This window comes from Mobula birostris, chromosome 20 (assembly GCF_030028105.1).
Source record: "Mobula birostris isolate sMobBir1 chromosome 20, sMobBir1.hap1, whole genome shotgun sequence".
In the NCBI taxonomy this organism is placed as follows: Eukaryota; Metazoa; Chordata; class Chondrichthyes; order Myliobatiformes; family Myliobatidae; genus Mobula; species Mobula birostris.
Window position 1 is genome coordinate 45,684,048 of NC_092389.1, and position 26,935 is coordinate 45,710,982.

The window sequence follows — 26,935 nt, forward strand, 5'->3', positions numbered from 1 at the left end:
ATTATCTAAATGGAGTCAAGTTAGGAAAAGGGGAAGTACAACGAGATCTAGGTGTTCTTGTACATCAGTCACTGAAAGCAAGCATGCAAGTACAGTAGACAGTGAAGAAAGCTAATGGCATGCTGGCCTTCATAACAAGGGGAATTGAGTATAAGAGCAAAGAGGTCCTTCTGCAGCTGTACAGGGCCCTGGTGAGACCACACCTGGAGTACTGTGTGCAGTTTTGGTCTCCAAATTTGAGGAAGGACATTCTTGCTATTGAGGGAGTGCAGCGTAGGTTCACAAGGTTAATTCCCGGGATGGCGGGACTGTCATATGTTGAAAGGTTGGAGCGACTGGGCTTGTATACTCTGGAACTTAGAAGGCTGAGAGGGGATCTTATTGAAACATATAAGATTATTAAGGGATTGGACACGCTGGAGGCAGGAAGCATGTTCTCACTGATGGGTGAGTCCAGTACCAGAGGCCACAGTTTAAGATTAAGGGGTAGGCCATTTAGAACGGAGTTGAGGGAAAACTTTTTCACCCAGAGAGTGGTGGATATGTGGAATGCTCTGCCCCAGAAAGCTGTGGAGGCCAAGTCTCTGGATGCTTTCAAGGAAGAGATGGATAGAGCTCTTAAAGATAGCGGAATCAAAGGTTATGGGGATAAGGCAGGAACTGGATTCTGATTGTGGATGATCAGCCATGATCACAGTGAATGGCGGTGCTGGCTCGAAGGGCCGAATGGCCTACTCCTGCACCTATTGTCTATTGTCTAAGCTGTTTACTGTTCACCTGTGCACTTTCACATGCATTTTGAATTTTATTTTATTCACTTACTTATGCCAATATTTTGTTTTATGTGCTGTGTATGATATATGTTGTGTGAGTGCACCATGGTCCAAAGGAACATTGTTTCATTTGGTTTCATATATGTACAGTTGCATGACTGTACATGAACTTATGTACAAAACAATGAACAACAGTGGGTGTAGTTCAGCAATATCATTATTTCCAATTGTGCAAAACTTTTTTCACCCACATACCTAATACAGTTTTACTTTGACAAATATTCTAATTTTTTTAGCAGCATTGCAAGAACCAGCACTATTGGAAAATAGATAATAATTTGAACCCAAAGTCAATGTCAAAAGTCACAGTAAATAATAATCAAAGTCACCATATACCACCTTGAGATTAATTTTCTTGCAGGTATTCTACAAAGAAATACAATAGAATCAATGGAAAACTAGACACAAATAAAGACAAGCAAATAACCAATGTGCAAAAGAGGGCAAATTGTGCAAATAAAAAATAAATAATACTATGAGTTGTGGAGTCCTTGAAAGGGAGCCTGCAGTTTGTTGAATAGCTCAGAGTTGTACTGAGTGAAGTTATCTATGCCAGTTTTGGAGCCTGATGGTTGAAGAGTAAGAACTTTGCCTGAACCTGGTGGGTGTGGGACCTAAGGTTGGTGTACCTCCTGGTTGATGGCAGCAGCAAGCAAAGAGCATGCCTTATTTACCAGAATGTTTGTGACTGTAGAATTTATGCATAAAACTCGAGGAATAGAATTACATCTCATTCAGAAGGATTTAATTTAAAATTGCCATGTGAACCAAGTATAACAAAGAGAAACAGAATGAATGGTGTTGATGTCACATGCAGTGATATAGGGGTTCCTTGACCTTTGCCATAACCACAATAGTAATAAGCTTCAAATAAATTTCATCATTCTCAGGACCTTCTTTACTTTCTGGTGTAAAGATGCGAAGTCTTAATACAATTATCAACCTTCTATTATGAAACAAACTAAAAAAGACTAGGGTCAAACACCATTAAACGATTTGCTTGTCAGGGAGAACAAGAAGGTTATCGACCCTACACATGTAGATGAGTCTCTGTGCAAAGACTCATCCTTCATCGTTCTTGAGTGTTCCTCAGTATTGACGGTTTGATTGCAGTCCTCAACAGTGCCAGGAAAAATACTTTTAAGTGCTTTACTGGCATTGTTGAAAAAGCAATTCTCTAACAACAAAACTTCTAATTGGAAAGGTATTCCAGCAGTATCTCTGCAACACATCAAGAAACTTGGGATGTCTAGCAATTTCAATAGATAAGTGATTTAGGAGTTGGCCATGAAGAATTAGTGGGGTCAGTTTTGGACAGCTCCTCTGTTCTGCTTTCCCAAGAAAAGTGTGAAGATAAACCATAATTTTCACAGGGTCCACGTCATTCTTTTCAGATGAGCATTTACAGTTCCTTGAAGGCCAATATCTTTAATTTATATTATTTACATAATTCATTGTGCTCTTCTATGTTTGGATTATTTTCTTTTGCTGCAAAGGGCTTCAGATTACTGCAGTTTATGAACTGAAGCTGTGCTTTCACAAACAGAAGCAATTTATCTCTTTCACTTCTATTTTTCTGGTGGTATCATCCATCAGGACTACCATGTTATTACTGTTGCTATGTAATCATTTTAGACAATCAATAATAGTGCCATAAGCAAATTTCATGAGATATGTGAGTGATGATAAACCTGATTCTGATATGGGTCTTTATCGTGGACTGAGAGTGGGAAGGGGGCAAGGAGAGGGGGAATACATGGTTGGGAAAAGGGGAAGAGAGAGAGAGGAGGGAGCAGGAAGCACCAGAGGGACATTCTGTACTGATCAATAAACCAATTGTTTGGAATCAAATGACCTTGCCTGGTGTCTCAGGGCTGGGTGCGTTTGCACCCACGGTACCTCCCGCAACTGGCTCTCCTTTACTGCCACCTGTTCTGCACCTTTCCCACGGCACTCCACCCTTGCCATACCCAACATCCTTTGCTCCCGCCAGATTTACAACCTCACTCTCCACTCCACATTTACAAATACAGTACTGTGCAAAAGTCTTAGGCACCTAAGTTATGTTTCCTTCATCTCTGACAAGTTTTGCTTCCCATTACACTATTCACTGATTCCTTCTCTGAGGATTGCCACCTTGTTGTGACAGAGAAGCCTGTGAGTTCCTGAGATCCAGAAAGCAATGCCGTTTAGAGTTTAGCTCCTGGTAGGGTCACCCATGGCAGTAAGGTCAAGGGGGAGTTCCAGGCAAAGAGCGATTCAAGCAATGGTGGAGCTGGCAGAAGACGATGGCACATCACAATGGCAGTGAAGGCTGCGAAAGTGATGGGTCTCCAGATCTTGGCCCCAATCTACCAAGGACTGTGTGGTGGCTGCCCGTACATCACCCTCCCCACGTTAAACTAAGTAATGCACAAGCATTCTCCATGAACAAAATCCACCCTAACATCCAGTTACGTGGATCACATATCAGCCTCTACAGCCACCTGCGGACCTACCAATAGACAACCCCTTAGGATAAAACTCTACATCGCACTATTATTCACTGATTGTATGATTCCTTCTGATACATTAGGTTCAGATGGATGTGTGAGTCTCTATGTCAGCTCTTGACAATATTCCTTCAAACTTGAAAACACACACAAATTCTCCCCTTTATCCATGAATACTACAGTGCTCAGGTGCTGGGTTAACAGTGAAATCTGATATGGAATACTTAACTAGATTTGAGTGTTGGCAATTGAACTTGTAATCGTAGGAGCATAAAGTAAGGACTCAGACATGGTCTACGAGCGCTCAGGAGTGTGAAGTAAAAATTCAATCTGTTACACTGTCTATTCCATTATCATTACCATGCCTCTTCCTTCAGTTAGTCCTGACGAAGGGTCTCGGCCTGAAACGTCGACTGCGCCTCTTCCTAGGGATGCTGCCTGGCCTGCTGCGTTCACCAGCAACTTTTGTGTGTGTTGCTACCATTTCTCGAATTTGATTTACACCTCTTCAGCTGACTTCTGGTTGTTAAAAAGGGTGGAAACCAAAGTGAACATGGGTATAAATGAAATTTATCTCATTTCTATTCCCTCAGTCATGTAGAGATATCGGCAGTGAAAGTATTAATGATACAATGAAACCATGATAAGGTATGCATGGTGCAGAAGAACCAAATGGTGAGATAGGAAGCTCATTAATTCAGATTAACAACTCGTCATTTTATTATGCTAATTACAGCTGGACACAGTCTCTTCCATTCCCTCTGTGCTTGTGTTGGTAGTGTGTTTTCCGAAGGTTTTCAGAATTCTGAGTTCCCAGTTTTTGTCAGAACATTCGGATACAAATCAAATGTGCAGAGACACACACACATTGAAGTGGCCCTTTAGTTCACTGACTTTAATGAGAACTGTTGCAGAATTTAAAGGAAAAGGAGTATAGGCCAACAGAACCATTACACAAAACTCCCAAACTGAAAGTAAATTGCCAACACTGTGGCTGAAAGCAATATCTAAAGACTAAACGAATACCGCTCCTTTCCAGCATCAGTTGAAATAGAAGTCCTCTTTCCCAGACAACACGAGGGGTAAGCAGGGAGCGTAGCATTATTGTGCTTTGGGTCAAGTCTCGACAAGACTAGAATGAAAAGAAGGGAGTTAAATACTGCCATAATTGAACAGTAATTAGATGGAACGTGCATGCCCATGAGCGTAATTGCCAAACCTGCTGCGCAATCTATACATAGACCCATCAGCAGAGTCTGTGGTTGTGACAGTTCTTCTTGCATTTAGTACCTGTAAAATGATATCTATGAGTAAATTGTGATGTTTTATGTGGTCCAGTTTTGGTGTTTGATTTGTTTATTACAGCTTCATTTATAACCAAATTTTGGCAACCAAACACTGTTAAACAGTAGGTTTTGATCACTTGCACCCAGTTTTACTGATTTCCTAATGCAAAGTCAAATACTCTAAATATTAGCAAAATGGTAGATATTTGAAAGATAAGGAATAAAACTATTAAAGATAACACATTGATGAGAAGAATTTTGAGCAAAGATTCTACATAACAATCTTTAAGGTCAAATACTACAACTTAAAGTAAGACAATTCCATTGAAAAGCATGCTGAGTGATCTATTTGAAACATTTCGAACGATACAGATTGTTGATAGTCAAACAAATTTGATAGGGTTGTTCAGATGTATGGCGTGTTGGCCTTCATTAGTCGCGGGATTGAGTTCAAGAGCCATGAGGTGATATTACAGCTCTCTAAAATCCTGGTTAGACCACACTTGGAGTACAGGTGTCCCCCGCTTTTCGAACCTCCTGTTACGAAAGACCTACATTAGTATCCTGTTTTCGCATTCAGGAGGTTTTTCACTGTTACAAAGAAAAAGCAGTGCGCGATAAAAAAATCAGCGCACGATAAAAGGCAGCGCGCGCCCCGAGCAGCCGCTCTCTCCGGATTCAGAACGGCATTGCTTAAACACGTGCCTGTGAGCAGCCGTTAGCAAGATGAGTTCTAAGGTATCGGAAAAGCCTAAAAGAACTCGTAAGGGTGTTACACTTAGTGTAAAACTAGACATAATTAAGCGTTTTGATCGTGGTGAACAAAGTAAGGATTAAATGAGTTTGGCTTGTGGAAGCTGATGAAGATGATGTTGAAGAGGTTTTGGCATCCCATGACCAAGAACTGATAGATGAAGAGCTGATGCAATTGGACGAGGACGGGATAATTATCGAAACCGAATGCAGTAGCGAAAGTGAAGCAAATGCGTGAGATTTTCGCTGCAATGATAAAGTACGACTTTAATTTTGAAAGGGTACGTCAGTTTAGGGCATATTTGCAAGATGATTTGAGTGCTTACAAAGAACTGTATGATAGAAAAATGCGCAAGGCTCAGCAGCCAAGCAAGCCTTCCACATCAGCCACAGCAGACGACGAACCTCGACCTTCGATATCAAGGCGGGCAGTCATAGAAGATGAGCTGCCTGCTCTAATGGAAACAGACGATGAGGTGACACCCCAGTGTCCCACCACTCCAACCCCCAGGCCACGGACAGATACTGTACCGATTCGCGGAAAATGCAGCAGCAGCCGGGAGGCACACAGCTCATCTTTAAGAAAAAAGCTGAAATAAACAAGCTAATTAATTAGGTGCGGCCAACAATTACGTGTCGGGTGGCACCTAATTAATTACCATGTTTATTTTGGCTTTTTTCTTAAAGATGTGCTGTGTGCCTCCCAGCTACCGCTGGACCCCTGCATGCTTCGCAGCAATGTATCGCTCGGCGGCCTGGAGGGTGGGGGCCACTGCACCACCCAAACTCCGACAAGTCTAACACACCACCATCAGTGTGCTCCGCACTTTCCCAATTCCGGTAAGTGATACTACACTGTACATACATATTTCTACTTTATATCGGCTGTGTATTTTTACGTGTTATTTGGTATGATTTGGCAGCTTCATAGCTTAAAGGTTACTGGAGAGCGCTTGCGCTGTGTTTTTGCCAACAGCGCTTGCGTGAGATTTTCACTACGGGAAACAGTTCAGTAATGATTGTGGAAAAGAATTTCTACTTTATATAGGCTGTGTATTTATCATATCATTCCTGCTTTTACTATATGTTACTGTTATTTTAGGTTTTATGTGTTATTTGGCATGATTTGGTAGGTTATTTTTGGGTTTGCGAACGCTCACAAAATTTTCCCATATAAATAAATGGTATTTGCTTCTTCGCTTTACGACATTTCGGCTTACGAACCGTTTCATAGGGACGCTCTACCTTCGGATGGCGGGGGAAACCTGTAGTGTTCAATTCTGGTCACCTCATTACAGGAACGATGTAGAAGCTTCAACAAATGTGCAGATCAGATTTACCAGGATGCTGCTTGGATTAGAAAGCACGTCTTATTAAAATAGGCTGAACGAGCTAAGGCTTTTCTCTTTGGAATGAAGGAGAATAAGAGGTGACTTAATAGAGATGTATAAGATGTTAAGAGGCACAGATCGAGTGATAGCCGAGACATTTTCCCACGGTGGAAATGGCTAATACAAGGGAGCATAATGTTAAGGTGATTGGAAAGTGTAAGGGGGATGTCAGAAGTACATTTAAATGCAGAAAGTGAGAGGTGTGTGGAACACACTGCCAGGGATGGTTGTAAAGGCAGATACATTAAAGATATTTAAGAAACAGATGAAGATGTGGAAGACGTGGAAGACTTGGAAAATTATTATTGTTATTAATAGGTTATGAAAGTATGGAAAGCAGTCTTTGATTAAATATATTCATTTTACAATCAAGTGGGGCCTAACATCTGCCGGACGATGCTGAGGATGTTCTACGAGTCTGTGGTGGCCAGTGCTATCATGTTTGCTGTTGTGTGCTGGGGCAGCAGGCTGAGGGTAGCAGACACCAACAGAATCAACAAACTCATTCATAAGGCCAGTGATGTTGTGGGGATGGAACCGGACTCTCTCACGGTGGTGTCTGAAAAGAGGATGCTGTCCAAGTTGCATGCCATCTTGGACAATGTCTCCCATCCACTACGTAATGTACTGGGTGGGCACAGGAGTACATTCAGCCAGAGACTCATTCCACTGAGATGCAACACAGAGCGTCATAGGAAGTCATTCCTGCCTGTGGCCATCAAACTTTACGATTCTTTCCTTGGAGGGTCAGACACCCTGAGCCAACAGGCTGGTCCTGAACTTATTTCCTGGCATAATTTACATATTACTATTTAACTATTTATGGTTTTATTACTATTTATTATTTATGGTGCAACTGTAACGAAAACCAGTTGACTATGACTATGTCTATGACTAAGTTATGGCCGTGTGTGGAACCCCACATTTGAATTATTGTACTGTAATTCTATATGCTATGACAGAAGTTTAAGATTGTTTTGATTTGATACAATATGGAAAATATCATGACATCGATAAAACTCCAGAAATCTCTCCAAATGAGGATTTTTTTACCTTTTGGGGGGTGGGGTAACATTTTCTACTGTACTGATGTTAATATGGAATATATACAAAAAGTGATTACTTATTTGAAGTAATAAAGCTACCACTGGTGCAATGCTATCACATATTTTCTAACTCTAGAGTTATATACCTTGCCAAAAATCACTATGGGCATTATTCCCCTCAGATGGTACCGACCAACCCAACTGGCTCACGGACATGTAGGTACATGGATGATAGAAAAACCGAGGTCTACGTGGAACAGAAGGGTTAGAGTAGGTTTAAAAGGTCGGCATAACATCAGGGGCTGAAGGCACTGTACTGTGGTGTTCTATATTCTATGTTTTGTTGTATAAAGGGAGATTGGATAGTAGGCTTGTAGACCTACATTAGCCTTTAAGAAACACATAGATTCTCAAATTTTCATGTATGCTTTTGAATTCTTCTACTGCCTCATCTCTATTTGACACTCAACTGCACTTTAGACACAGAACACATTCATTTAAGTAATGCAAATGGCTGAATAACCAATATATGAATGTAACAAACTTTTACTGTTGAACTTCTATCCCACCATCCTCTCACAGATGCTGCTCAACCCACTGTGTCCCTCCGGCCAATTCTTCGTTGCCCCAGAGTCCGGCGTCTGCAGTCTCCTATACTTGTTAACACACAGATGCTTTGGATGTGTGCTCTGCAGTGCTCACAGGTTAACCAGTCTATTTCAAGATTCAAGATTGTTTAATGTCATTTCCAGTACATAAGTGTAAAGGAAAATGAAATAATTGTTACTAGAAAAATACACACATAACATCAAGAACACAATAATAATTTTTAAAAAACAATAAATATAAATACGTATGATAGTTTATATGCATAGATTGATTGTATGTCCTATTGGGGAGGAGGTACAGGAGCCTGACAACACACACTCAATATTTTAGGAACAGCTTCTTCCCTCCACCATCAGATTTCTGAGCAACCAATGAACACAACCTTGCTATTCCTCTTTTGCAATATTTATCTATTTACTTATTTATTATGACTTACAGTAACTTTTATGTCTTGCACTGTACTGCAGCTATGAAACAACAACTTTCACAACATACGAGGGGTGATTGATAAGTTTGTGGCCAAAGGTAGAAGGAGTCAATTTTAGAAATCCTAGCACATTTATTTTTCAACATAGTCCCCTCCTACATGTACACACTTAGTCCGGTGGTCGTGGAGCATACGGATCTTGGACCTCCAGAAAGTGTCCACAGCAGGGGTAATTGATAAGTTCGCGGCCTAGGGTAGAAGGAGATGAGTCATACAGCTTTCTTTACATGCACATGCGGTTCAACTCTTCGAGCGATTACGCAGAAAGTTTGAAGTTAATAACTCATCTCCTTCTACCTTAGGCCACAAACTTCTCAATTACCCCTGCTGTGGGCACTTTCTGGAGGTCCAAGATCCGTATGTTCCACAACCGCTGGACTAAGTGTGCAAATGTGGGAGGGGACTATGTTGAAAAATAAATGTGCTAGGTTTCCTAAAATTGACTCTTTCTACCTTAGGCCATGAACTTATCAATCACCCCTCGTAAGTCAGTGACAGTAAACTGAATTTTGACACAGAAACTAAATACTGTTGGCTGCTGAAAATCAGAAATTAAACCAGAAAATTCTAGAAGCATTCAATTACTCAGAGAATAACAGCAAAGAGGGGGAAAAAAACAGTTAAAAGCCTGATGTCTTTCCATCAGGTCAGTGTTCTGTTATTGCACTGTCCTATTTTTATTATCTACTCTGACATTTATTGTCCATTTCTAAATGTTTATGACTTTCCAAACTACAGCAAGAAGCAGATTAAAGTCACTCAGCATGCGGGATGTCTGAAGTCACAAGACGGCATGTTTCCTTCCTTGAGCAACACTGGTGAATCAGATGGATTTCTAATGACACTCTCATTGTTTCATGCCCTCCGTTATTAGCAGTACCTTTTAGTTCAAGATGTCAACAGCCATGACGAAATTTAAGTGTGGGTGTTGAACCAACAGTCGTCTGGAGTCCAATAATTCATGTGACCATACAGTCTGATTAGCAAAGCTGATAATCATTGTATTTTAAACTCATTTCCCTCAAAAAGACTTTAAAAGGTTTTGAAGGAATATATGAAGCATCAGTGAAACATCTGTCCATTTTACATTGGAATTAGGTGAGTCACTCATATAACACGTACATATACAAACGTTTGTACACGCATTGTAACTTATACACTAAGTCACCACTTTATTAGGCACACCTGTTCGTTAATGCAAATATCAAATAAGCCAATCCTATCACAGTAACTCAATGCATAAAAGCATGCAGACGTGGTCAAGAGGTTCAGTTGAATGGGGAAGAAACTTTGACCGTGGAATGATTGTTGGTGCCAGATGGGGTGGTTTGAGTATCTCAAAAACTGCTGATCTCCTAGGATTTTCACACACATCAGTCTTCAGAATTCAGATTAGATTATGAGGACATGCAGTCCTCTTTTATTGTCATTTAATAATGCAGGCATTAAGAAATGGTACAATGTTTCTCCAGAATGATATCACAGAAGCACATGACAAACCGACTGAAAAACTGACAAAAACCACATAATTATAACATATAGTTACAACAGTGCAAAGCAATACCATAATTTGATAAGGAACAGACCATGAGCACGGTAAAAAGTCTCAAAGGCTCTCGAAAGTCCCATCATCTCACGCAGACGGTGAACCTCCAGCGCTGCAAACTTGCCGATGCAGCATCCCGGAAGCATCCGACCACAGTCTGACTCTGAGTCCATCCGAAAACTCTGAGCCTCCAACCAGCTCTCCGACACCAAGCACTGAGCACCATCTCTGCAGAACACTTCGACCCCGACCCCAGCAACAGGCAATAGGCAAAGCCGAGGATTTGGGGTCTTCCCCTCCAGAGATTCTCGATCGCACAGTAGCAGCGGCAGTGAAGCGGGCATTTCAGAAGTTTCTCCAGGTGTTCTTCCGTGCTTCTCATGGCTGTCTCCATCAAATCAGGATTGTGCACGGCCCCTAGTTACACATATGATATCATTCGGAACGGCCAAACGCGCTGCGTCGCCATCTTCTCCTCCCTCTACCACAAGAGAATAGTGTGAAAAACAAAAAAAGCGAGCAGTAGTTTTGTGTGCGAAAACACCTTGTTAATGAGAGAGGTCAGAGGAGGATGGCCAGACTGGTTCAAGCTGACAGGAAAGCGTCAATAATTCAAGAAACAATCCGTTACAAAAGCGGTATGCAGAATAACATCATCGAACACACAACATATCGAACCTTGAAGTGGATAGGCTAAGCAAAAGACCATGAACATACACTCAGTGTCCATTTCATTGGGTACAGGAGGCACCTAATAAAGTGGCCACTGAGTGTATACAGAGAAACTCTAAGATTATAATATGTACTCCTCTTTTTCCATTAGCTACTCAAAGAATTTTAGATTACTCTGTCTTTCATTAAAAATACAACAGTCTCAATTACCAACCAAGTCTATTAAATTTACTGTTTGTATAATGACGCTACCTTGTGGATGAAGAGAGTTGAGGTTATTCATGGAAAAGCATAATAACTTGTCATTTTGAGGATTTGGAACAACATTGGAATCGTTAATCTATATGCTCTGCTTTATTGTCCTTTTGTGTTTTATTTATAGCAAGGGGCTATAGTTTAAAAGACAGCATATTAGAACCTGAATAGGTCTATACAGGATCTCAGCAATATTCTATTTCACCTTGTTCCCACCAAGAAGTAAATCATATGAGGCTTACTCCCCCCTGCAGGGTTTAAGTCAACATTAACATCAGTTCCCTTGACACCTGACAGGCATTAAATTACGAATAAACTCTTCTCGGGCTTCCAGCCGGGTACAAGTATCACTTTTACCCAACATTTCAATGACAAACTCTACCATCTTCATCAGGGATGATGTCTGGGCATGTCTAGTCTAGGGGTATTCATACCCATCGTCCATCCCTCCTGATTGGTTAGTCTCATCCAATCAGGTTTCTGCTGTCCCACCTTGTTTACAATCGAATTCTAGTTCTTACTTACAGCGAGGCCTTCATCTTTGTTAAAATTCTTTTCCTCTAGTTTTATTTCAATGGTTTCCTTCACCAGGCAGTCACAAAACCATTGGTGCGGCACAGTAGCCAAACTGGACGCACTATGGGAACCTGCATGAAGGAGCACAGGAGGTGTATCCATTCAGGTTACCCAGAGAAATCGGCAGTAACAGAGCACTGCATTTACAATGACCATAGGATTGACTTCAACAGCACAAAACCTCACAGAAGCTGTGAGGTGTCCTTCCCCTCCTCCCCCCCTCCCCCCACCTTATTCCGGCTTCTTCCTGTACATCTTTGGGCTGTGGGTGGAAACCGCAGCACCCAAAGGAAACCCCACAATCATGGGGAGACTGTACAAACTCTTTACAGACAGCAGTTAAAATCGATACCTGTACTCAAGAAGAGTTTGTTCGTCATATATGCCGGGAAAGCACTAAATCCTTTTTCAGACATTAAAATGTTAAACCAGTGCAAGATTGTTTGTCGTGCATTTTCTAATTTTGATTGTTGCCTGGACTTACAGTACTTTGCATTACAACTATGAATCTACCATGTTAAAGCTGAGAACCATGTGGCCAAGTGGTTAAGGCATTCGTCTAGTGCAGGGGTCCCCAACCTTTATCGCACTGCGGACCGGTTTCATATTGACAATATTCTTGTGAACCGGCCGACCGGGGGCGTGGGGGGGCGGTGGTGGTGGTGTTAGGGTTGCCAACGGACAAGAGTAGCAGTCAAATACGTTGAGTTTACCCTGAGAAAGACTACAATGACCATGAAGCCTTGCGCGGGCACCAGTGTGCATGCGTAACCTGCCGATTTTTTCTCCTCCTCCTACAAATCATTTTCGGCGATTCTGTTCGGGGGGGGGGGGCTGTTAATCACGACCGGAATATAGGTGATAAGTGGCTAATACACTCAATTTCGTTTCTAAAAGGGTTTATCTAACGAATTTAATATTAAACACACAGCGCATATTTTCCACACATGAATATAGTGATAAGTCAATTATCAGGGGAGGACAGGGGAGGACAGGGGAGCTTCAAGTAAGTGTTGAATGAACTTCCAGTAGAAGTGGCAGAAGCAAGTTCGATATTATCATTTAAAGAAAAAATTGGATAGATAAATGAACAGGAAAGGAATGGAGGGTTATGGGCTGAGTGCAGGTCGGTGGGACTAGGTGAGAGTAGCGTTCGGCACGGACTAGAAGGGCAGAGATGGCCTGTTTCTATGCTGTAATTGTTATATGGTTATATAAGTCAGTCAATAGCATCGTAACATTTTAAGTAACGTTTGGATATTAAACACACAGCACATATTTTCCCTGTATGAACATATAAAATCATTGCAACACACCAATATTGCTGGATCAGTGGGAGCCCTGGGCTTGTTTTCCTGCAACAAGACGGTACTATCGAGGGGTGATGGGAGACAGCGATACTCGAAGGGGGTTCCTTATGTCCAGTCTATTCCGCAATTTGGTTTTCGTTGCATTCATTGCAGAGATATGTTGGAAATGAAAGCAACGTTTTCAGTGCTTCCGTGGCTATCTCAGGATATTTAGCCTTGACTCTGATCCAGAATGCCGGCAGAGATGTTATGTGAAACATACTTCTCAGCCGGCCGTCATTTGCAAGCTCGAGGAGTTGATCTTCTTCTCACGCTGACATGGATGACACGTGTGTAATCACCTCACGTGCGTTCAAGCTCAATACAGTAGTGCATGACAGGGAATGAGGAAAGGTGCAGCTGACTCATATCGTTTCCTCGCGGGCCGGTAGCGTATGCTTTGCAGTCCCGGTGGTTGGGGACTGCTGGTCTAGTGATTTGAAGGTCGCTAGTTTGAGCCTTGGCTGAGGCAGCATGTGTCCTTGAGCAAGGCACTTAACCACACATTGCTCTGCGACGACACCGGTGCCAAGCTGTATGGGTCCTAATGCCCTTCCCTTGGACAACATCGGTGGCGTGGAGAGGGGAGACTTGCAGCATCAGCAATTGCCGGTCTTCCATACAACCTTGCCCAGGCCTGCGCCCTGGAAACCTTCCAGGGTGCAAATCCATGGTCTCATGAGACTAACGGATGCCTATAAATAAAAAAAGTTGAGGAAGTACAGAGAATAAGTTGAGAATGTGAAACAGCAGTTTACTCTTTTCACGCAGCACTATAAAGAGTAAAAAGCCATCCATCGCCTGCAGTTTCCTTCAGTTCTGACTGAAGTAACCTGCTAAATAGTTGCTGTGAAATATTATATAAAGTAGCAATTTAAATATTCTTTCTTCTCTGAGGAAGAAAAAATTCCAATGGGAAATAAAATGCTTTAGAATTGATCCTACATTTCGCTTCCCAAATTTATTTGTATTTCCAGACAGTCATTATTACAAAAATATGAAAAATGAAGAAGACGCACAAAATGCTGGAGGAGTTCAGCAAGTCAGGCAGCATCTATGAAAATGAATGAACAGCTGACATTTTGGGACGAGACCCTTCATCAGGAATGGGGAGGAAGGGGAGAACACACTAGAATAAGGTGATGGGGGGAGGGGGAAATATAAGGTCAGAGGTGTTAGGTGAGACTAGGTAAAGGGGAAGGTGGATGGGTGGGGGACTGAGGATGAAGTAAGAAGCTGTGAGGTGTCCTTCCCCTCCCTCCCCCACCTTATTCTGACTTCTTCCCATACATCTTTGGGCTGTGGGTGGAAACTGCAGCACCCAAAGGAAACCCACACAATCATGGGGAGACTGTACAAACTCCTTACAGACCGGAGCAGCAATTGAACCCCAATTGGTGAACGCTAACCGTTACAATACCATGCTCTCTTAAGGCTGCCATATCACCTTTAAAGTCTGAAGAAAGGAAGGATGTGCTGCAGTGCATGAAGGCTGTTCACATGGCAGCACAGTGTCTGTTTGCGTAATGCACTGCAGCCTTACACCGAAGCATCAGCAAAACCAAGTACCCTACTGCTCAGTAGTACCATAGTCTAACAATGTTCAGCACAGCTATACAAAGCAAAGTAATGAGACGCATTCTTCGTTCAAGAAAATATTATTTCAAAACTTTTTTTAATAAAAATTTATACATTTTATATATTTTGGTCAATAGAATAAATCAGTGAGAGTCAAGCAGTGTTTATCTCACGATCCTCCAATTTTACCCTCATGTTTCGAAAGAACTGTCAGGTGCTGAGACATGATTCAGTGTACATTGAAAGCTTTTTCAGTACCTGGCCTGTGTAGTCAGTTTTCAGGAGATGTACTGTGTGATGAAGAAAAAGAACTAACTCTCTCTTCCTTTCCTCCAGCGATTTTGAGCTAATCTAATCTAGCATAGGTTGTTTAAACAGAGAGTGGTGTACTGCCAGAGATGGTGGTAGAGGCAGATTCATTATGGACATTTAAGAGATTCTTAGATAGTCACATGGGTGATTGAACAGTGGAGGGTTACGTGGGAGGGCAGGGTTACATTGATCTTAGAGTAGGTTAAAAGGTCAACACAACAGTGGGCTGAAGGGCCTATTACCGTCCTAGGTTCTAAAATCTCCCAAAGACAAATTTTCATACTTTCATTGTAATTCTAATGCCCAACAGAATAAACACAAATTATATTTAGAAGGTAATGCACAACTGTGATGTTCTACTGCCATCTAAAGTATATTATTAGGAAAAACAAGCTGTGAGCCAAATGACGGGTTTAATTTTCCAAGAACATTTGAGCAAAATCCAACAACACTCTCATATTAATAGCACTCAAATGTTTAAACACTTAGCAAATAATCCATTGTTTTCTAAGTATGAAACTATCATTTTCAATAACTGCCACACTGTTAAATCCTGTTGAACATGAATATGCGTGCTCTTGTGAATTTTAACAGTTGACTCTTTCTCACTGCCATCTGCTTTATTAAAAACTCATCGATCTTGTCTTTGGAACACCTCATGCACTCCAGCTTCACTGATTAATGGGAACAGTGCCTCGGGGCTGAAGCAAACAACAGACCTAAATCAGAGGAGCTCAGCCTGTCAATGACTGTGAACTCACTTTCGTGAACTTCAGTTCTGAATATTATTGTTTACTTTTAATGTTTGCACCATTTTCTTTGCACATTGGGTGTTTGAGTTCCATTGGGTTTCTTTGTTTTGTGGCTGCCTGTAAGGAGACGAATCTCAAGGTTGTATATAGTATACATACTTTGATAATAAATGTACATTCAACTTTGATGCTGCTACAAGTATATTTTTCTTTGCACCTAGCGCATGTGACAGTATTTGGCTCATGGCATCAACTGAGACATGAAAATGTTTGCAATCTATCATGGGCCGAAGGGCCTTTATCTGTGCTGTCTCTCTTTATGACTCTACACTCAGTGCCCACATATTAGATACACCTGTACCTAATAAAGTGACCAATGAGTGTTTGTTCATGGTCTTCTGCTGCTAAACCATCCACTTCAAGGTTCGAGGCATTATGCATTCAGAGATTCTCTTCTGCACACCACTGTTGTAACACGTGGTTATTTGAGTTACTGTCGCCTTCCTGTCAGCTTGAACCAGTCTGGCCCCTCTCCTCTGACCTCTCTCGTTAACAAGGCATTTTCACTCACAGAACTGCTGCTCACTGGATGCTGCTTTCAGTGAGAGTGAAATGCTCTTTCAAATTTCTGAGGATACAAGAGCACACATCCTCAGCCATGACTTTCCACATGAAAATATCACTAAGTTAATTATCATGTAAGTGACATTTCTAGGAAAAACATGTTTTTTTTTTTGCAAATGATTTTATTTCCTTCAGCCAAAATTTCAAAAAAAAATTATGGTTTTAATACAAAACACACAACGAAGTTCTTTTAAGCCAGGATATGATAAATATCAATTTCATTGTGATTTTAATTGCATGCTCAATAAAAAATAGTTTAAAAGACAACCGAAAGAGCACTGCTAATCAAACGTTGGAACTGCCATTAAGATAGGCTAACATGCTGCAAATCTCCATCTAAGTATTGTTTCTTCCTACTTATATCACCATGGTCATATATTGGATGACGGAGAGAAAGGCAATCCCTGTGACCCCATGGGTTTCCTTTGGGTGCTCCAGTTTCCTCCCATGTTACAAACATGTACAGGTTAGGGGTAGTGAGTTGTGTGCATGTTATTTGGCACCAGAAGTGTGGTAACACTTGTGAGCTGCCTCCAGCATATCTTCAGACTGTGTTGGTGGTTGACACAAACAACATATTTCAATGTACATGTGACTAATAAAGCTAATCTTTCATCTTTAATCCTTGCAATTTGTGTACAGGGAAAATAAGTCTAACAGAGGATGCCATCTCCCAGGCACTATGTTCAGCTCTGGATCACTTCAACAACAATACCGATGTCAGGTCGCAATATTGACTACAGATCAACCTTCAAAACCACAAAACCAAATAAGGTCCTCTGTAAACTCCTGGACCTTGGACATGGGGTCTCATCAGTAACTGGCCTCTACAATTCCCTACTGACAGACCTCAGTCAGTCCAAAATGGTCATCCATTCTGACCCTCAGCATTGGAGAAGATATGGTATGTCACCAAAGACTCCAGCAAATTTCTACAGATGTACCGTGGAGAGCATTTTGACTGGTTGCATCACTGTCTGGTATGGGGGCACCAAAGCAAAGGATCGGAGAAAGTTGCAGAGGGTTGTAAACTCAGCCAGCTTCATCACAGGCACTAGCCTCCCCAGGATCCAGGACGTCTTTCAAAGGTGATGCCTCAAAGGGCAACATTCGTCATGAAGGACTCTCACCACCATCTACAACCCGCCTTCTTCTTCTTACTACCATCAGGGAGGACGTATAGAATCTGAAGACACACACTCAACGTTTTAGGAACAGATTCTTCCCCTCTGTCCATCAGATTTTTGAATGGTCCATGAACACTACTCTCACTATTTTGCTCTATTAATTTATATTTTATATATTCCTAATGTATTTTATAATAATTTTTAGGCATTGCACTGTACTGCTGTCACCAAACAACAAATTTCGGAACACAGGACAGCGATTTAAAAAAAAAACCTGATTCTGCTTTTTTTTCTACCTTCTGGGAGAAGATACAGGAGATGTAGAAAGAAGATACAGGGGTGGCACTGTAGCATAGTGGTTAGCACAACACATCGCAGTAGCAACGACTGGAGTTCAATTCTCACCACTCTCTGTAAGGAGTTTGTATATTCTCCACGTGACTATATGGGGTTCTTCCCACAGTCCACAGATGTAATGGTTTGAATGTTAATTGGTCACTGTGAACTCTCCTGTGATTAGGCTAGAATTGAATCGGAGGATTGCTGAGTGGTATGGTTTGAGAAGGCCAGAGGGCCTACTCCATGTTGTATCTCAATAGATAGGCAAATAAAACAACTTGAAAGCTCAGACAACTAGAATTAAGAAAAGCGCCCTCCCCTGCTGAACCAATCACTTCTTATATTCCCTTAGTGCTGCCAAATTCTTGTACTCTTAATTCTACCTCTCTCAGTTATTTTGTTATGGTCACTTTAGCATTTCTTCTTGCACGACTTCAGATTGCACTACAATCTTTCCACCATTCTGCTGCTTTGTGCTCATCATTGTACCTATTGCTGTATTTATAATAGCAATGACATGGTTGCTTGGCAGCTAACGTAATGCTTTACAGCGACAGAGATAGGGGTTCAATTCCCTCCACTACCTGTAAAGAGTTTGCACATCCTTCCCTTGACCACATGTGTTTGCTCCAGGTGCTCTGGTTTCCTCCCGCATTCCAAAGATGCACTGTACATATTGGTAAGTTGTGGGCACACTACGTTGGTGCCAGAAGCATGGCAACACCTGCGATCTGCCCCCCAACACATATTCAGACTGTGTTGGTCGTGGATATAAACAATGCATTTCACTGTATGCTTTGAGGTAGATGCAACAAGTAAAACTAATCTTGATTAATATTTAATGTATCACTGCTTACTCTGGGAGCTTCATGGGAACAAGCAATTTCACTGCACCCTGGTGTATATGATGATAAACTAATCTGATCTCATCTAATCTAAATCATCTGCAGTGCTGAAGTAAGCTGTACGTTAGGTTGCTGGAGCTCCAATTGTCTAAATTGTTTCTTTTCCCAGCTGTTTCCAACATTGTGCAAAGAATTGAGCAAAGAGCTGTCACCCACGATAATGGAAGCATGAAAGAAAACACATATTTATATTAATCCATTGAAATCAAATAAGAATGACCTTTAATGGTTGTTTTTACTTGCAACATGAACAGAACTCTATTTCCAAGAACCATTAAATCATTAGTTGTGCAATTTTGAGTATCCAGAAAAAAAATTCTTCAGTTATCCAGCATGAAAGTTCCACTTGTTTCTCCACGTAAGAAATAAACATTATTCTCAAATATACAGTACTGTGCAAAAGTCTTAGGCATATATAAATCTGGTGGGAACAATGGGTGTTGGAAACGGTGAGAGTGGAGCGCCACGGGAGGGATGTGGGACAGGTGGCAGAGAAGGAGTGCCAGGGGCAAGCGGTGGTGCAGGTGCAGACACACCCAGCCCTGAGACACCAGGCAAGGTCATTTGATTCCAAACAATTGGTTTATTGATCATTACAGAATGTCTCTCTGGTGTTTCCCTCTCCCTTCCCCTTTTCCCAACCATGATTCCCCTCTCCCTGCCTCTTCCCACTCTCAGTCCACAATGGAAACTCATATCAGAATCAGGTTTGTCAATCAGAATCAGGTTTGTCATCACTCACATTTGCTTTTTTTTTGTGGCAGTACAGTGCAATATGTAAAATTACTACAGTACTGTGCAAAAGTATTAGACAAGTTAGCTATATGTGTGTGCCTAAGACTTTTGCATGATACCGTACATAAAAGAAATTCTTTCAAGTTTATTTAGGAATAAAAATGATGTCATCTTGATGGACAAGGCAAGATGCAGTAAAATCAGCACCTCAGCTCTATCCACAAAAAAGCAGAATTTCCTGGAGACCAACCATTTTAATTCCTATCCCCATTCCCGTTCCAACATATCGGTCCGTGGCTGCCTCTTCTGCCAAAATGAAGCCACTCTCAGGTTGGAGAAGTAACACCTGTCTTGGAAGCCTCCAAACTGAAGGTATGAATATTGACACCACCCCCCCCTCCACCCCCACCCCGTCTTCTTCAATTCCCCACTGTGGCCTCTTATCTCTTCTCGCCTGCCTATCACCTCCTCCTGGTGTCCCTCCTCTTTCTCTTTCGCCCATGATCCACTCTCCTCTCCAATCAGATTTCTCCTCTCCAGCCCTTTGCCTTTTCCAGTTATCATCCTCCAGCTTTTTCATTGACTCCTCACCCACCCACCTGGCTTTATCTATCACCTTCGACCTGGACCTCCTTCCCCTCCCCCACCTTCTCATTCTAGCATCTTCCCCCTCCCTTTCCAGTCGTGATAAAGGGTCTCAGCCTGAAACGTAGATTGTTTATTGATTTCCATAGCTACTGCCTGACCTGCTGTTCATCCAGTCCTCAGTGTGTGTTGCTGTGGATTTCCAGCATCTGCAGAATCCCTTGTCTTTATAATCCACTACTATGGCTCCTCGAGGTCATAGCCAGGGGAGGTAGTGGTGATAAGCTCCCACTATTTATTAAATAGCCCCAATGGCATGTGTCTCAAATACCTTCTGACAAACAAGTCTAGCTCCTGGCCTCTACGTGCGGTTCAGCCATTAAGCCTGGCAGAAAAGTTTCTACTGACAGAAGAAGGGGCAAAGGTGGGTTACTGGCACCTTAAAACCAGTCGCTTTGGGCAGATAGCACTCATCAGCCATGGCTGGCAGCTCATCTAGGGAAAAGGAAAACTCTGATCTCAAATCCCCACTGCCTTGTGGTTGACCCTCTCATGGGAAAGCTTTGGGAGTAAACTTCAAGGAAAATTCCGCAGCTGGAGTTCCTAAGGCAGTCCTATGTTGAGTTCAACATTGATTGGCAACTCTTGTGACATTGCTGGCACCAAACTGTATCAGTCTCTGCTGTTCCCTTGGATTTATCAACTACGTGGAGACGGGGAGCCTGCTGCACAGGGGACAGATTGTTCTCCATATTGTACTGCCCTGGATTGTGTACTGGCTTGCGTATCATATAGACAACTAGGACTCAACATCCAAGGTTGACCCCCAAATAAAAGGAGGGCCTCATAATCCACTACACAATCATTTGGAAATCCTGATGGATTTCCATCTTCTCACTAGGCGATGTCTGCAATTTCTCCTCACATGGATGCTGCAATTCTCTTCCATTTACCAAATCCCTGCTTCCCACACTCCCCATGGCCCCGGTTACCTCGCTTTGACCATTCACCGTGACCTAGTTTCCTGCACCTCCAATCACTAGCCAGGACTCTGGTTTCAGTAATTTCCATCATTGAACTGTTCACACAACCTATGGACTCACTTTCAAGAACTCTTCATCTCCATGTTCTCAAAACTTATTGCTTATTTATTATTTTTTTCTTCTTTCTGTATTTGCACAGATTGTTATCTTTTGTACATTGTTGCCTGTCTGTCCTGTTGCATACGGCCTTTCACTGATTCTATTGTGTTTTAATTCAATGGCTTCAATAGTTCCATTTAATTTTGCACCATACTGCAGTAATTTTATGTATTACACTGTACTGCTGCCACAAAAGAAAACTAATTTCACGACATATGTAAGTGACTATAAACCTGATTCTGATATGGGTCTCTATTCTGGACTGAGAGTGGGAAGGGGGCCGGGAGAGGGGAATCATGGTTGGGAAAAGGGGAAAGGAGAGAGAAGGAAGTGGGAAGCACCAGACATTTTGTAATGATCAATAAACCAATTGTTTGGAATCAAATTACCTTGCCTGGTGTTTCAGAGCTGTGTGCATCTACACACACACTGCACCCCTGACTCATGTCACTCCTCTTCTCCCACCTGCCCCACACCCTTACCATTTCCAACATCCTTTGCTCCCACCAGATTTACAAACTCGCTCTCCACTCCACATTGACAAATACAGTACCGTGCAAACGCCTGAAGCATCCTAGGTACGTATATGTGACTAAGACTTTTGTATAGTACTGTATTTTAGAGCGTTTTATGTTAATACCCTCTGTGGATTATAGAACAAGCAATGATTTTCTGTAAAAGTTAAGCTGCACAACAAATCTGGTTATCTCATGAAGAACTGCAGTACGTCAAACACAAACATTTCAGGACATTACAATATGTGCTGCGAGCAAGTCAGGAGAGATTTATAAACTATAATATCCTGACAGATCTATCACATGCCACTATAAAGGGATTGAAACCAGTTCAGAACACTGTGATCTCAAACTGATATACTCTGGAATTCTAATATTAGAGTTATCTTAATGTCAATCAGAAATGCCAATAACTCTTAAATATACCAAGGTTAGCGCCCTTGAAAAGGTTGCAATTAAAGACGAAGTTGCATCTGATTTTTCAGGAATGACTGTTTAATTGATTGGGGTCGAACAACAGAAGTTGCATCCATGTACTGAGGTAATTTTGTGGTATACCTAATTACTGGTACAAAGTGCAACTTATGGTACTTTGGCATAAATTCTTTGTCTACAACTAAAATTCTGAAACTGCCAAAAAGATTGTAGGATTTTTGGTTATTTATTGACATAAGGACAGAATATGCCCTCCCAGCCCTCTGAGCCACACTGCTCAGCAATCCCCTAATTTAATCCGATCCTAATCACTGGACAATTCACAATGACCAATTAACCTACTAACTGGTACATCTTGGACAGAGCACCCAAAGAAAACCCACACAGTCAAACTCCTTACAGAGAGTGGCAAGAATTGAACCCGAATCACCTGTACCGTAAAGCATTGTGCTAACCACTACGCTACCATGCCACCCCATTTTAATCCTGTCATCGTGATTCAAACTCATTGATGTTCAATATAGAAGACTCAACAAGGACTGTGAAGCACACTGCTTCAACCACACTGGTTAGGATTACTGAGTAGGTCCTGAGGAAGGGTCTTGGCTCGAAACATCGACTATTTGTTCATTTCCATAGAGGCTACCTGACCTGCTGAGTTCCCTCAGCATTTTGTGTGTGTTGCTGTGGGCATGCTATGTTGGTGTCAGAGGCATGATGATATCTGTGGGCTGGCCCCAGAGCAATTCTCGAAGATTTGATTTGATGTTAGCGCTGAATTTCTCTGTGTGTTTCCGTGTACATGTGACAAATAAAACTAATCTTTAAAGACAGCAGCATTGATGCTATCAATCTGACTTACAATTACCCTAAACTAGGGTTTCCCAACCTCTTTTATGCCACAGGTTGGGAGCCCTTGCCTTAAACTGTCAGAAACAAGATATGGTTGGTCAACACGAAAAACAGTAAACAGCAATAAATGAAATCAATGCTGGAAAAGTATAGAACATGCACACACAATAACATGCTGTTCTGCATTTACTGATATCAACCCAGGAAAATTTTCTAACCATGTCAATTTCAAAACCATTTAATTCCCTGGAATTTCCTTCTTGGTCAATAGTGCTGTTAATTTTATGCCTGCACTTTCTTCATAAACTCCACCATGCACAGTCCCAAGCTCAGTTATGAAAGAAGGAGGGTTGAGCATGGGGTGACAAAAAATGCCAGCAGTAGCTCCAAAGACCTTATCCTTGGGAGAGGAAGGATTTTTGCCAAGAAGGCTTAAGATGGGCTACACCTCGAGACAACTTGAAAGGTTGTCCCAGCACAGAAGACTCTGGTGAAGTGCTTTCGGTGGCCTATACCCCAGCAGGGGTGATTGGCTTAAGAAGAAGAACTTTAGTCATACCTCACATTAAGAATAAACAACATACATTCACAATTTTAGACAGAGATTGTGACCTAGTACTTATGCTTTCAATAACGATAAATTACATAATTTCAAGCTTCTGGTTTAAGGCACTACTGAACGCATGTGACAGCTCACTGGTAATTCAAAAGGCAAGAAATTAAACTAAAAACATTACTAATAACACTTCTCTGATGTAAATTGCAGTAAATTACCACCACAAACAATGAAGAGGCGAGCGAAGGCAAAGTGAATCCGAGGGATGAACCGTGTTGGTATGTTGCAGAATCGACGCAGATGAAGTGAGACGTTCAGAGAGGAAAAGTCGGAGGTAGAGGAGTTCCGATGCCCGTAAAACTGGCCCAGGTGTGAAGATGGATCACTCTGGGCACGAAGCCGATTTGGAGAAATCAAGAACGGCTTCAGGCTGGCAGCAAATCTGGGCCCAGAGCAAATTGCCCAGCACCGCATTCGGATATTGGTCTTTTTTTTAATTGGGTTTTTTTTAGGTTCCTTGCTTTATGGCTGTCTGTAAGGAAACAAATCTCAAGATTGTACAATTTATACATTCTTTGATAATAAATGTACTTTGAATATTTTTATTGATTGGCTGGGAAAGGTTGTAACCAGTGGACCCGGTAAATAATCACAGATTTTTTTGAGAGCAACTTTGGACTTTCCATGGTCATAGAATTTGTCAGCAGTTTCTCAGGGTGACAACATTAAATGTTGGCAGTTTTACTATAGTAAAATCTCAGCCTCCTTATCAATCCATCCGCAGACTCAAGGTAGATAACAGCCAACTCCCCTGGGTAGGTAAGTATGGATAATTAGCTTCAGAGGACTTATGTTAAATTAACAAGAAATATCTGCAATGGGTAGTGAAAAATGCCCAATGCATCACTGTCACCAGCCTACCCACCATCAAGAACGTATATATAGATAGGTGCTGGAAAAAGGCCATTAACACCATCCGGCTTGTGAACTGTTTGTCCCACTCCCATCATGGAGGAGGCTACATAACATCCACACCAAGACGACCAGACTCAAAAACATCAGGCTGATTAACCCCACCCCTCCACACACATCACCCGGTGCCATTTTATGTACAATCAGTGCTTATATTTAAGTTACTTTCACATTTGTGCTTTATGGGAGTGAGAGAGACAGTGAGAGAGTGTGAGTGTGAGCGTTTGTTGTAGTTTTTTGCTTCTTTCTGAGACCAGAGAAACAGCATTAGGCCATTTGGCTTATCGTGTCTGCTCCGCCATTTCATCATGGCTGATCCATTATTCCACTCAGCCAGCACCAATCTCTTGCTTTCTCCCCATATCCCTTTATGCCCTGACCAATCAAGAATCTATCAACCTCTGCCTTAAATATACTCAATGACTTAACCGCCTGTGGCAACGAATTCAACAAATTCACCACTCTTGCGTTCTTTATGCTTATTGTGTTATTTTATGCTGCGTCAAATCCAGAGTAACAATCATTTCATTCTCCTTTCCACTCACGTGCTGCAAATGACAACAATCTCGAATTTAAAGCTACAACATTTACATTCAGTGACTGAACTTAAAAACTCAGATAAAAGATGATAAATTAAACAGAAAGTTTAAAACCTATACACAAACTTGCATTTTATTTATGATAATTAAATTGTTATTGTTGTTTCTCTCTGAGCCTTGTGGCGTATCAGGTGGCAACCTTGCTGTTTCTTTAGCATTTGTCTGAAGCATTTCTTTAGCATTTGGCTCAACCCATGATTGGATAGCAGAGGGATTTGATGGGCCGAATGGCCTACTTCTGCTCCTGCTTCTGGTCTTTTTTTTTAAATGAGGCTGATTTGCTAGCTCGATGCTCAACCCAGAATGGACGGAAAGAGCACAAGGAGCCTGCCAAATTCAAACCCAGCACCACTCCCCTCGAAGTCTAGTGGGGATGCCACTACACCATTGGCTGGCTATGACAACTAAATGGAGCTTTATAAAATTAACATCCACTACCTTGGTAACATTTAATTAACCCTGCAGCTTTTGAATTCTGTTGCATTTGCTTCATACATGGCGAGATATTTTTGAAAGTTTTGAGAAGTATAGGACTCAAACAGAATTCCATGATGAATCTGACATAGAATTATTTTATGAGTTATAAGTATGTCCTGTTGAACATTCAAAATCTCTTTCATCTTTCTGACTTGTAAATCAGTCTGCAGAGTTCACTGCCATTGCTCAACTGGAGATGGGACCCACATCAAACTGCAGGTGAATTAACACGGCATCAGTTTCAGATGAACTTCACTTTAAGAGTATCGGGTTGCTATGAACTCTTAATGACCTTATAAAAATAACAAGGCTCTTGTCAAAACCACAACACTGCATAAAGCTACTTAGGAAGCGCGTCATCCAAATCTAAATGCTTCTTTTGTGCCAGTCAAAGGGATAGAAGGGAGATATACGTAACCTCATCTGCCTGCAAGTGGAATGGAACTAAGAATTTTCTTTAACCACCATTCTTACAGCCAAATGTCAACTAAAAATTATAATACTGAAAGAAATTATTTTCCATTCCTTAAGAGGCCAGAAATGCCTAAATGTTGCGTATTGTCAGAAATAGTTGGGCTGACCTCACAATGGTCTAAGTTGTCAAAGCACGCGTACACAAAAGCACACCCAGCATGTATAGATTCTGCTTCAGAGAGAAGAAAGAGACCCACAATCAAATAAACTTCTTGGCCTTCCACCAAGAAGCCTTTTCTTTTTCAGCTGAAAGAAATCAGACATTATATGTAGCTTATCTTTGCCCTGTTGGCTGGGGTCCCTTCAGCATACAATAAATGACATTTCACATACCTCCTTCACAAAACAATACCATTTTCGGTCAACAGATTACCCGAGCAGCACCAGGACTAAAAATACACATAAGATTAATAGAAACAGCCTCATGGCAGAACTGTTTCTGTAGTAACTCTCCCTGGGAAGAAATCAACAGAGGCCCATGGGTGCTGTTATCTGCTGAAAAAGTATGCCTGACGTTAAGGAGCATGACTGTGCTGTATTAACTGATGACTTCATGTCAGCCAAAGCTTGAGGCCACTCAGTTGACTTTGAGCTAATGTTACACACGCCAGATCATGTTGCCAATTGTAGGCTCCAGATTCCAGCAATATCCAATCTCGAT

At 41.7% G+C, this 26,935-nt stretch overlaps 1 protein-coding gene across 6 annotated transcripts in view; it reads right to left on the reverse strand.

Annotated features, from left to right (window-relative positions):
• snx19b (sorting nexin 19b) overlaps window positions 1-26,935 on the reverse strand; it is a 190,568-nt gene that overhangs the window by 79,003 nt on the left and 84,630 nt on the right. Inside the window, exon 9 of one of the 6 annotated variants that reach the window (XM_072238550.1) lies at window positions 10,288-10,924. The exons of 3 other annotated variants lie outside the window; for them this stretch is intronic. In XM_072238550.1, coding sequence (XP_072094651.1) covers window positions 10,879-10,924 — 46 coding nt within the window. In that variant the 3' untranslated portion in view covers window positions 10,288-10,878. 2 more of the 6 variants (XM_072238553.1, XM_072238551.1) reach the window with 2 other exon arrangements.